We start from the raw sequence: 12,578 nt of genomic DNA on the forward strand, positions 1-12,578 counted from the left end.
CACCAGTTACACAAGGGGTACACTCCCACCCACTCCCCCATTTGTCTTCCAGCAGCCCAACAGGATGCCTCCTTCGGGATGCAACTTCAACTGAAGTTCTTCAGCTTGAGGCAAAGATTGGGAGGGGAGGAGCTTGCAAAAGCAATTTCATTTCGTTTTTCATTTCACTTTTTATTTGTATACCCCTTTCTTGTTTTACTATACTACAAGGCGGTTTGCAAGCTAAAGAAACAACAGCATAGGCAGCAAAGATAATAACACCTAATAACAATCTGATCCAATACAAAAAAAAACCATAATGATAACATAACTTTAAGATAAACAACTTAATGTGTGTCAAATAAAGCAATATTCAGTAATCTATTAGAACAGTGAACAGTAAAATTAAATATCAGCAGATAATAATTATAAACAGTTTACACTTAACAATTGCAATAAAGAATTACTAAACTATGATCAATAAAAAATAACAGCAAGTCGCAATGCATAAAATACTACAAAACCATGTAAAAGGGTCAAAATGAGAAACAAGGACCATTGTTTACCTTGTAGTTGAGGAATCTCTTCTTTAATCCAGGCCTTAATTTCCCCCAGTACATATCAGGACCGGCCCTCTGAGCAATTTTCAATACTACCATGAAGTCCTGAAATATGTGCAATAGTGTTTTCAAGTACCTCTGAACATGTCCAGAGTGCCTGCCGACACCCATAGCCTCAACCTGTCCCCACCTGCTCAGATCTAAGAAGCAGCAGTCCCAGCCATTCCAAGCTAGCAGATCTGCCTCTGGGGAGACTGAGTGGAGCCCACTGCCTTTGAGGTTCATGAGGAGAACTTGGGAAAGTTCACTGCCCCACAGAAGCCATTAAAAGTTGGCTCCCTCCCCAGCCAACAACCAGCCAACAATTGATGTCCAATGACAGTAAATAGGAGGAATAACATACCAATGATTGGGAAGAAATGGCGAGCCAGTGTGGTGTAGTGGTTAGAGTGTCAGACTGCGACTTGGGAGACCAGGGTTCAAATCCCCACTTGGCCATGAAGCTCACTGGTTGACTTTGGACCAGTCACTGCCTTTCAGCTGCCTCCAAAGGGTTATTGTGGGGTTTAATTATTTATGTATTTATATATATATATATATATATATATATATATATATATATATATCCTGCCTATCTGGCTGGGCTTCCTCAGCCACTCTGGACAGCTTCCAACAAAAGATTAAAATAATGTAATACATCAAACATTAAAAGCTTCCCTAAACAGGGCTGCCTTCAGATGTCTTCTAAAGTCTGGTAGTCGTTGTTCTCTTTGACATCTGGTGGGAGGGCATTCCACAGGGTGGGTGCCACTACCGAGAAGGCCCTCTGCCTGGTTCCCTGTAACTTGGCTTCTTGCAGTGAGGGAACCGCCAGAAAGCCCTCGGCGCTGGACCTCAGTGTCTGGGTAGAATGATGCAGGTGGAGACGTTATCCGATATACTGGATAAATGAAGAAGCGAAAGAATCATGTGCACCACCTTCCTCTCCTTGGTTTGGGGTGGGCGGGGGGAAGGTGGAATATAAAATGCAGTAAATGTGAGTAGCACAAGAGGAATATGGAAGCCCAGAGAAATCAGAAGCAAATGTACGCGGCTGGGTTTTTCTGGGATGGGCTACCTGGGATGGTTTTGAAAAGAAGGGCTGCAAGGGCACTGCCCCATGGAAAGACCTACCACCCGAAGGCTGAACTGGGGGAGAGGGGGAGTGATTGCGCTGGCGGGCTGTTAACCCTGGCAACTTGGATGTCACAAATGTGGGAGCTGTCCTGTGGGCAGCCTTACAGACTGGGTGGGGAGGGGCCAGATTGGCAGCTTCCTGTGACCCTTCTTGTTTAACCAAGACAGGCCAAGAGGTGGTGATCATACCATGCATATGCCATGAAAGCTGGGTTAGAACATGGTGCTCATAACACCAAGGTTGCAGGTTCGATCCTGTGTGGGATGGCTGCATAGTCCTGCATTGCAGGGAGTGTGGGAATAGATGAACCTCAGGGTCCGTTCCAACTCTACAATTCTATGATTCTGTGTGTGCATGGCACAACTGGAAGCCTCCGGGCACAGATGCCACCTGTTGCCCTCCTGCTATAGGGCCCTGTGGCATGTGTGCATAACCTTGGGTTACTCTTCCTGCTCCTCCACAACTTGCAGCGGTGAGTGTGTTATCTGCATCTGCCCCAGGTGAGAGCCCATGTGCTGCCTGGGGGCATCTCAGGCCTTTGGCCACATCCTGTTCCCCACCAAGGCAGACTTCGCAGCAGGCAAGCTCCTCTCTCCTCCCCCTACTCTGCATGTGTCTGCCCCCCGCCCCCCGCCAGGCAGGCTCTTGTGCTGGGCAGGCCTGGGTTAGGCAGCATGGAAATAAATCTCTCCTGGTGTGGAACGAAAGGGGTATAAATATCCCGGGAGTGATGTGATCTTTCCAGCTGCTATTAATAGGCCCCCAGAGACTGAGCCAGCCAGTGCGACAGGCTGACACTTAAAGGGACAGCGGCTCCCCTCCTTCCCTCCCTCCCGGATTGCAGGCAGAGAATTAATCTTCATCCCTGCCTCTGGGATTGCCACCATCAGATGGGAGTTAGAGATGGGCGCTGGTCAAGGGGAGGAATGAAGGGGCTGGCCAGCCAATCCTGCTGTCACAGCCCTCAGCCCCAAATTAAACTTTTCACAGGCATGGAAGTGTTGGCTGCCTGGGTGCCCTCTGGCCTCAGCTAGCTAGCGAGCATTGCTTCACCTGTAGGAATGAGTGCACTGGGTTCTTCAACTGTGGGCCTGGCACGGTGCCCATACATGTATGTCCCAAGGAAGCTTTTCCATTCCTCTGTCGGGTCTTGGTGTGCCTGCCTGGTGGCACTGAGTTGGCAACCCTGGAGAGAGGGAGAGCAGTTCCATTCCCACGGCTGCCTCTGGCAGACTCCCTGGCAAGGGCAGCACATTGGAGGGGAGGAACAACCGGCTGCTGAATCACAGAGAAATGGTAGGCCAAGGAGCCTGCTGCCTCTCCTGGAAGCAACAGGAAAACAAAACATCCACATAGTTTTCCATAGAGATCTAGCTCTGTTCCTCTGGAACTGGGTGAAGCTATGCAAGTGCTTCTTTGCCGGTGCCTGGGGTTAGTAATGGGCTGCATGACGGTCAGTGAGCTAAAACTAGATGCCAACAAAGCAGAGGTACAGTGGTACCTCGGGTTAAGTATTTAATTCATTCCGGAGGTCCGTTCTTAACCTGAAACTGTTCTTAACCTGAAGCACCACTTTAGCTAACGGGGCCTCCTGCTGCTGCCGTGCTGCCGGAGCACGATTTCTGTTCTCATCCTGAAGCAAAGTTCTTAACCCAAGGTACTATTTCTGGGTTAGCAGAGTCTGTAACCTGAAGCGTATGTAACCTGAAGCGTATGTAACCTGAAGCGTATGTAACCCGGGGTACCACTGTACTGTGGATTGGTGGTTCCCATGTCTGGGAACTGGAGGGTTGGTCTCTTCTGGATGGGCTTACACACTCCTTGAAGGATCACTGGCAGTGCCTATGTCCACCTCCAGCTGATAGTTGGGCCACGGTGACTGGCCCATGCCTTTGTAACCTCTAGACTTGACTACTGTAATGCAGTCTACTTAGGGCTACCCTTGAAGATGGTTTGGCGATGGCTGCTATTGCAGGCTGAGTTGTGACTGTGAGAGTGTTAACTGTGTGGCAGCACAGCACCGTATAACCTCGGTCATGAAGGAACCGTTGTGGTAATTGGACTGGGCACTTAGGTGGCAGCCTGGTCTGCTTCTGGACAGAGGCTAGCAGTGGTTGCTCTCGTTCCTCCACCCCCAGCTCTGACGGCCATTTTTCTTCCTTTTCTCTTTTCCCCGCCCCCTTGCACAGGTGTTTTGCCCAACAGGAAGAAGCAGCAGGGACTTGGAGCTTCCTCCAGTGTCGCTGCCAGAAGCCTTAGCCAATCAAATGCACCCTGACAATAAACTGACCAATCATGGAAAGACAGGTAACAGCAGTGCCCAGCCCCAGCACCATAATGTGAGCCAAAGCCCCACCTGCAACCTGGGCACGAAGGGCGTGGGGGCAGGGAATCATGGTGGCAAAGCCAGCCAGCAAACTCCTGGCAACTCTGGACTGAAAACCAGCCAGCCTCCTGTGCCCGTCTTTGGGGCCTTGAAGGGCAAAGTGAAGCGAGAGCGGAGTGTCTCCGTGGACTCCGGAGAGCAGCGGCAGGAAGCCACCACTACCTCACTGGACAAGGAGCTGAAAGGTGAGGGGCCTGTTGGCTGGAGGGAGAACGGCAGGCTGGAGCCATCTCCGCAGTGCTGCCCCCTGCTGAGGGCTCCTGCCTCTGCCCAACTTGGCTCCGCCTTGCCTCTCTTCCAGGCCGGAGGGTGGGGGCAGGACCGGCAGAGGGGGCGTGGCCATTCCCTGGGTGCCACTGCTGCTGCTAACACCTGCCTGCCTACCTGCCTGCCGCTTTCCCCTCTCGCTGCGCAGTTGCCCCTCTGGGCCAGAGGAGCAGCGAGTGGCTCACGGCGCATTCTTTCCTTGTAGGCGAAGTGGCCCCCCGGAGCAAGCGGCGCTGTGTGCTGGAAAGGAAGCAGCCCTACAGTGGGGACGAGTGGTGCTCTGGACCAGACAGCGAGGAGGAAGAGGAGAAGCCTCTCAGCAGCGCCCACAGTGAGTCGTCCTTGTCCCCCCATGTGTGTCTTGCATGTCCAGGTGTGCATGGGGAAATACTGGCCCCTAGTGGCTTAGAATGAGCCCAAAGGGCTGCTTGACTTGCAGCATTTTGAGCATCGCTTACTCTGGGATTTGCATGTTTTGCTTCCTGAAACTGCAGTGAATTGACACCCCAGAACCTTTGCCCACAGCCCTTCAACACAGCGGGCAGCAGCCCCGCCGGAGCACACATGCAAACCATACATTTAAACTACACCCCTGCCCCAAGAATATTGGGAGTCGTAGTTTGGTCAGAGTGCCAGGAATTGTAGCTCTGTGAGGGGTGAACCACAGTTTGCAGGATACTGTGAGTGGGGTGGGGGAAATGGACTTTAAACATATAGGGTTTTTCACAGCATCCGTCTCCTCGGGTTTTTTGCGGCTGTTCAGTTTCTTCTTATTATGGAGCGCATTTATTACCGATATGCTGTTTTATTTATGCTAAAATTTTGGTCTCACTTTTCCGGTTGGGTGGAGAGGCGCAAAGCAACTAACTGGATTGTTGTACATACGAATTGTTACATAGGTTTTTAAAAACAACAGCAACAACACAATAACAATAATCTGGTCATTAAAAGCAGCAAAGTAAATAACAGACACCCCTTGAAACAGACACACGCACAGCCATGACTTCCCATCTCCTTTCCTTTGGCCGTTCCCTTAGTGAGAAGCCTCCCCACCCTCATCTCCCCCAGCAAAGAGTGATCTGTGATAGCTGGAACCAGCACAATGTGAAATGCCTGGGGGACAGGGAGGGATGGGAACCTTCTCTTGCCGTGTTCTTTTTGCAGGTATGACCAGAAAATATCATCACATACTAGTTGGGGATTGAAATAAACTGGGAAGGAGGTTGAGCCTTCCCTCTACGTTGGTTCATGTGTGAACTCACTCCCTGGACCTCTAGCTGTGCCCAGGCTTCTCAGCTCCCTGTTCTGAGGTTCTCCTGCTGGACCCAACAGCTGACCAGCAGCTCCTGCACTTGGCTTTCTAACTCCTCCTCTCCCCTTTCACTGCAGATTGTAATGTAGCGGAGTCGGCAATGACCGCGGCCTCGCAGCTGGGCCCGGGACCCAATCCGCTGCCAGCCTTGAGTGAGAGCAACGCGTCCGGCACGCCCCATGGAGCAACCCCTGGCCTTAGGTCGGACACCAGGAACAGTGGCGGGAAGCAGCCGTTGCAGTTTGTTTATGTCTTCACGACGCACCTCGCTAACACGTAAGCCTTCATGTGGCGGGTAGGGTTCCGGGCCTTCCTCTACCCGTGGCTTCTCCTGTGGGCACGGCTTGGTGGGTGGCTTTCCGAAAAACCCCACTTCTGCCCAGAGTCTGTGCCCCTCTCGGCTTCTCCCCTCGGCTCCCCTCACCTGTGGCTGAGGCCTTGCGCCTCATGCTTCCCCCCAATGGGAATTGAAAGGCCCTCCAGCCCCACGGGGGTAGCATGGAGTCAGAGGAAGCATTGCATTCCCTGGGACCCTCCCCCTTCCTCAGCCAAGGCATCCCTCCCTTTGTATTCAGGGACCCCAGTCTCGGGTACCGTCGGTGGGGAAACAACACGCAGGGCAAGGGGAGAGCCCAGGTTTCTTAACGGGATGCATGTGGGCAGGGCCGGCAAGATGTCTGCTTGATAGCCTCCCTTGTTTGTGCTTGCAGGGCGGCAGAAGCTGTCCTTCAAGGCCGAGCGGACTCCATCCTGGGCTACCACCAGCAGCATGTGCCCCGGGCCAAGTTGGATCAGGTAGGAAAAGGATGGGGGCTCAGGTCTTCGGAACTGCTGAGGGCAGAGGTGTCACGGTCCTGTTCACAGGCGATCGAAATCCTGGCATGGGACATCAGGACCGGGGGCAAGATGGCAGGGTGGGAGCAGGAACGGTGGTCCAGAAGCCAGGAGTCAGGAAGCCAAGAGTCCAAGGGTCAGAGAGCCGGGAGTCAAGAAGCCGAGGGTCAGGAAGCATGGTATCACGAAGTCAGGGGTCTGAGGATCAAGAAGCAGGGAGTCAAGAAGCTAGGGTTCGAGGATCAGGAAGCAAGAAGCCAAACACAGCAAGGCAGGAAACATGTTGCTGTGGCAAAGAGCCGAAGGGAAATGCTGACCTTATATCCCTTCCCGGCTCTTGCCACCAGGTGCTGTGAGTCACCTGTGCAGCTGCGCTTTGCCTCTTCAGAACAAACCTAGGAAGGCCCCACTCCTGCAGAGTCCTATTGGTCACAGGGCCTGGCTCCTGCACGCACACCAGACAAGGGGTTGTCAACCTGGTCCCTACCGCCCACTAGTGGCTGTTTCAGGATTCTAGGTGGGCGGTAGGGGGTTCTAAGGCACAAGCTGAATCCTGCTTCCATCGAGCACTGGTGGGTGGTAAGGAACTTTTACCATCAAGGAAGATGCATTAGTGGGCGGTAGGTATAAAATGGTTGACTACCCCTGGCTGAGGGTTTGGGTTGGTGCGGGCCATACCATTGAAGGTGAAGGTTGGACGTGTGCACCCTGGAACAAGGCACCCACCCACCCCACTGACCCTCCTTCCTTCCTTCCCTGCAGGTGCCCATCCCAAAGATACAAGCCACTCCTGAGCCGCTGCCCATCAACCCGTCTCCTGCCAGCACCCCGCAGTCCCAGCCCGCCGTGCCCCCGAGCAGCCAAGCCCAGGGGCAGCCTCCGGCTTCTGCACCACCACCTCCCCAGCCTCCGGCACCCCCACCGCTGGGTCTTGGCCAAGGACCGCTGCCCACGGCCGGCCCCCTCCCGCAAGAGGGGGCTCCCGAGGATGCCCGCCGGGACCTGACCCCCAACTCCGTGGGGAACGGCAGCAGCAGCAGCACCGCCCCCAGCAGCACCCATCCTAACACGCCCACTGCCCCCAGCTCCTTGCCTGCTGGGGCCGCTGATGGATTGATGGGGGAAGGGGCCAATGCCGGGCCCCCCTCGGCGGGGAACGGGCCCCGCAACGCCCTCAACACAGAGGGCCTCTCCAAGGAGCAGCTGGAGCACCGTGAGCGGTCTCTGCAGACCCTGCGGGACATTGAGCGCCTGCTCTTGCGCAGCAGCGAGGCCGAGCCTTTCCTCAAGGGGAGCCCCGGGGCTGGCGAGGGGGGCGTCATGCCTCCCCAGGCCCCTCCCCCGCAGGCCCCCCAGGCCCCACCCCCTGGGGCCCCCGGCTTGAAGAAATACGAGGAGCCCTTGCAGTCCATGATCTCGCAGACTCAGAGCCTGGGGGGCCCCAGCCTGGAGCAGGAGGGCCCTGTTCCCTCCGGAGTGGACATGGGGCAGCAGATGAACATGATGATGCAGCGGCTGGGCCAGGACAGCCTGACGCCTGAGCAGGTGGCCTGGCGGAAGCTGCAGGAGGAGTACTATGAGGAAAAGCGGCGCAAGGAGGAGCAGGTGGGCATGCACGGCGGGCGGCCCCTGCAGGACATGATGCTGCCCCAGCCCATGGGCACCATGATGCTGCGGGGGCCTCCGCCGCCCTACCACAGCAAGCCCGGCGAGCAGTGGCTGCTGCGGGGCGTGCCCATGGACATGCCCGAGCAGATGCAGCTGCGGCCGTCCTTCGCAGGGCCGCGATTCCCCGGGAACCAGATGCAGAGGGGCTTCGGGGGCATCCCGAACCTGCCCCTCGAGTCGCTGGGCCCCATGGGCAGCGTGCAGCGCCCCCCGAGGCCCGGCATGGCCTGGAACGAGGACATGCCCATGGCAGGGCCTGGCAACTTCGCCCCCGGGAACCTGCCCTACCTGCCGGGCCAAGGCGAGGCGGAGCGCTTCGTGACGCCGCGGGCTCGCGAGGAGATGTTGCGGCACCACCTGGAGAAGCGGCAGGGGGCGATGCAGCGGCCTCTGGGCATGGAGATGGAGCGCATGATGCAGGCGCACCGGCAGGTGGAGCCGGCCATGTTTGCTGGGGAGGGGCTGGGCATGGAGTTTGGGGGCTCGCGGGCCATGATGAGCCCGCCGCTGCGGGACATGGAGCCGGCACTGGGCCCCGGCAACCTCAACATGAACATGAACGTCAACATGAACATGAACATGAACTTGAACGTGCAGATGACGCCTCAGCAGCAGCAGATGCTGATGTCGCAGAAGATGCGCGGCCCCGAGATGATGCCCTCCGAGGAAATGGCTCGGCTGCGTGCCCCCAACGGCACTGCAGCCATGATGGGGGGCCCCCCGAAAATGATGATGGGCTCACCGTTCCCCAGTCAGGGGCAGCAGCAGCCGCCGCCACCACCACCGCCTCAGCAGCAGCAACAAGGTTTCCCAGGCATGCAGGGCCCGTACCCTGCTGTGCCACAGGAGATGAGCAACACCACAGACATGTTTGGCCCCGAGCAGGGGGGCATGGGCAGCACCACGCGGCTCAGCCACATCCCCCTGCCCCCCACTACTAGTGCCCCGTCCACAAACATGCACCAGGCGCCCGTGAGGGGCCTGGGCCGCCGCCCTTCTGACTTGGCCCTCAACATGGGGCAGATGAACTCTCCCAACGTGGGCCGCCTCAAGTCTCCAACGCTCAGCCAAGTTCATTCCCCGCTGGGCACCTCCCCTTCCGCCAACCTCAAGTCCCCGCAGACGCCCTCCGCCATGGTCAACCTGCCAGCCGCCAGTGCCACCAGCGCCCCACTCAAGTCCCCGCAGGTTCTCAGCTCCGTGCTCAACGTCCGATCCCCGACCAGCTCCCCCGGTCACCTCAAGTCCCCGTCCATGGCCGTCTCTTCTCCAGGGTGGGCGCCCTCGCCGAAAAACGCCCTTTCCAGCCCTGGCATTGGGCAGAACAAGCCAGCCCTTGGAATGAGCAACTCTGCACCCCTGGGCAGCATCGAGCAAGGTAATGGGCCTGGATTGTACCCTGAGGGCAGGGACTGCAAAAGGAGCACGTTGCAGTTTTAAATTGAAATGCGACTCTCCTGTTCTTTTTTTAAAAAATTAAAAGAGTAAAGCCTACATTTATCTTAAAATCAGTTGTTCTTATCAAACAGGAAGTAGGCATCTTTTTAAAAATGGAAATAAAACAGGGCGGGGGGGGAGTGTCTGCATTTAGATGTCAAGCATTGCAAATACGGCTCAGTAGATTAACCGTTAGGGACGCGGGTGGCGCTGTGGGTTAAACCACAGAGCCTAGGACTTACCGATCAGAAGGTCGGCAGTTCGAATCGCCGTGACAGGGTGAGCTCCTGTTGTTCGGTCCCAGCTCCTGCCAACCTAGCAGTTCGAAAGCACGTCAAAGTGCAAGTAGATAAATAGGTACTGCTCCGGCGGGAAGGTAAACGGCATTTCTGTGCACTGCTCTGGTTCACCAGAAGCGGCTTAGTCATGCTGGCCACATGACCCAGAAGCTGTACGCTGGCTCCCTCGGCCAATAAAGCAAGATGAGCACTGCAACCCCAGAGTCGGCCACAACTGGACTTAATGGTCAGGGGGTCCCTTTACCTTTACCTAGATTAACCGTTGTATTATTATTTGCTTGATGCTGAGGATCGGCTGCTAACAAGTTATCAGCAACATCTGAGTCCAGACACTCTCCTGCTGCCCTGCACGCCAAGCCCATTCTCTGAGCCCTTCTATGTGCTCCTGTCGCACTGCTTTATGCGGTGCTTGCAGTTCTCAGGTTGATGTGCCATTCTGCCAACTTTCAATGAATATTTGCTTCCTGTTTCATAGGAAAACACACATTATTGGGAAGAAGGACCAGCCCTTTCTTGTTTCTGGAGAGAGATGGGCAATGGGTCTGAAAGCAGGCGGTCTGTTTCTGTATTCCGAGAGAACCTCCAAATGGAAATCCTATTGAACTAGAAATACTATGTATGCCAGCTTTCTCCAACCTGGTGCTCTCTAGATGATTTGAACTGCAACTCCGTCGCAGCCTCTGCTGGTTGGGGTTACTGGGAGTTGTAGTCCAACCTATCTGGAGAGTTACAGGTAGGTAGCTGTGTTGGCCTGCCATAGTCGAAACAAAATAAAAAAATTCCTTCCAGTAGCACCTTAGAGACCAGCTAAGTTTGTTATTGGTATGAGCTTTCATGTGCTGCCACATACATCCGGACAACACCATTACTGGCCCCAACAACATCAAACATACCATCTCAGGACTATTTAATTGCTCATCTTCTAACATTGTGTATGCCATCAAATGCCAACAGTGCCCTACAGCTCTCTATATTGAACAAACAGGCCAAACCCTACGCCAAAGGATAAATGGACATAAATCTGATATCGGGAATCACACGACAGAGAAACCAGTAGGAGAATACTTCAGTCTCCCAGGACATTCTACACAAGATCTCAAAGTAGCTGCCTTATTACAAAAGAATTTCAGAAATAGACTGGAAAGAGAAGTTGCTGAATTGCAACTTATTACCAAACTTAAAACCATGGAGAGACCTGGTCTGAATAGAGACATTGGATTCTTATCTCATCATACGTGATATAGCTATTTTTAGCCGTCACACCCATTGCTTTTTCCTGTAAGACCAATTGCAGTCATTAATAGTCGTCAACAGGTTTACCACACCTATCAGCCAATCACCCAATTCCCACCATCCTTCTGAGTAATACCCCTCCCCACCCTCTCACTATATATAAGGGTCTGGTGACTGCTGTTTCAGTGTATCTGAAGAAGTGTGCATGCACATGAAAGCTCATACCAATAACAAACTTAAGTTGGTCTCTAAGGTGCTCATGGAAGGAATTTTTTTATTTTGTTTCGACTATCTGGAGAGCACTAGGTTGTGAAGGCCGATACATGTGCATGTTTTCATCCTGCAACTAGCAGCCACTTTTAATCAAAAATATACCTGAAGTATATTTGGGAAACGGTGGTTTTTAAAAACATAACCTGAACATAGTTTTTCATCAACTCTTTGACCTTTCCCACACTGGTGGGTAGGGTGGGAGTGAAACGCAGTGGAGATTGTATCCCTTTGACAACAAATGCCACCCTCACTCTGGGGCCAAGATGTGCCACTGTCTTTGGCTGGCGTTGTTGGGTTGGGCATTTGTTCGTGCGCAAGGGCTGCTCACAAGTAGCGGTTGGAGGCAGAGGCAAAAAAGTAGGCGGAACAATGGATCTGATCCATACCCTTGGGGCAGTTGGCCACAGAAAATGTTCAGAGATTTCTACACCCCTCCATAGGAACCTTCCTAATACCCTGTTGGTCCAGTGGCCTAGTATCATTCCACACTGACTGGCAGCCGTAGGCCCTTCAAGGTTTCAGACATAGGTGTTCTTTCCCAGTTCTGCTGGGAAATGTGGTTCTCTGCCGCAGAACCACAGCCCTTCCACACAAAGATTTCTCCATGCGTCCAAGCAAGGGGTGTTGTCCCGGTTCAGGGATGCTGTGGAGGCTGCTGCCAGCTCTGAATCTTGGTTCCTAAGCCGCTTGCTGTCTCTCTCATTACAGGTCCGATGGCGCCTGGGCCTAGGAGCAGCTCCTCTGCCCCACCTAGCAACCCCTCTGGCCCCCTGAACCCCAACCTGCCTTTTCCTTCCTCTCCAGATCCACCCCCGTCCCAGAACCCCTTGTCACTCATGATGTCCCAGATGTCCAAGTACGCCATGCCCAGCTCCACCCCTCTCTACCACAACGCCATCAAGACCATCGCCACCTCGGACGATGAAATGATGCCCGACCGGCCGATGCTTCCGTCGGGTGCCATGTCTGGTAGGTATCGGTATCGTGGGGCCTGCATCCGGCTGGATAGGGGAAGGAATTGGGGCTGCCTGCTGCCACCTCTTCAACCATGGAGTCTGCAGTGCCTTTTTTGTGGCTGGCAGAGAGAGTCTCTAGCTCCTTCCCCCGGTCTTCCCGGAGAGACCGCAATCCTGAGAACCCCAATAGGCATTTT

General features: G+C 54.5%; 1 protein-coding gene across 3 annotated transcripts in view; it reads left to right on the plus strand.

The window, feature by feature from the left end:
- Window positions 1-12,578, plus strand: part of BCL9L (BCL9 like) — a 45,811-nt gene that overhangs the window by 29,290 nt on the left and 3,943 nt on the right. Inside the window, exons 2-7 of one of the 3 annotated variants that reach the window (XM_080983381.1) lie at window positions 3,906-4,023; window positions 4,575-4,700; window positions 5,759-5,957; window positions 6,392-6,476; window positions 7,278-9,561; window positions 12,134-12,394. In XM_080983381.1, the coding sequence (XP_080839507.1) occupies window positions 3,984-4,023; window positions 4,575-4,700; window positions 5,759-5,957; window positions 6,392-6,476; window positions 7,278-9,561; window positions 12,134-12,394 (2,995 nt within the window). In that variant the 5' untranslated portion in view covers window positions 3,906-3,983. Of the gene's footprint in view, window positions 1-3,905; window positions 4,288-4,574; window positions 4,701-5,758; window positions 5,958-6,391; window positions 6,477-7,277; window positions 9,562-12,133; window positions 12,395-12,578 lie in introns of all 3 variants that reach the window. The other 2 variants (XM_080983379.1, XM_080983380.1) reach the window with 2 other exon arrangements.

The sequence above is a fragment of the Podarcis pityusensis genome (assembly GCF_964106645.2).
Source record: "Podarcis pityusensis genome assembly, chromosome: 15".
In the NCBI taxonomy this organism is placed as follows: Eukaryota; Metazoa; Chordata; class Lepidosauria; order Squamata; family Lacertidae; genus Podarcis; species Podarcis pityusensis.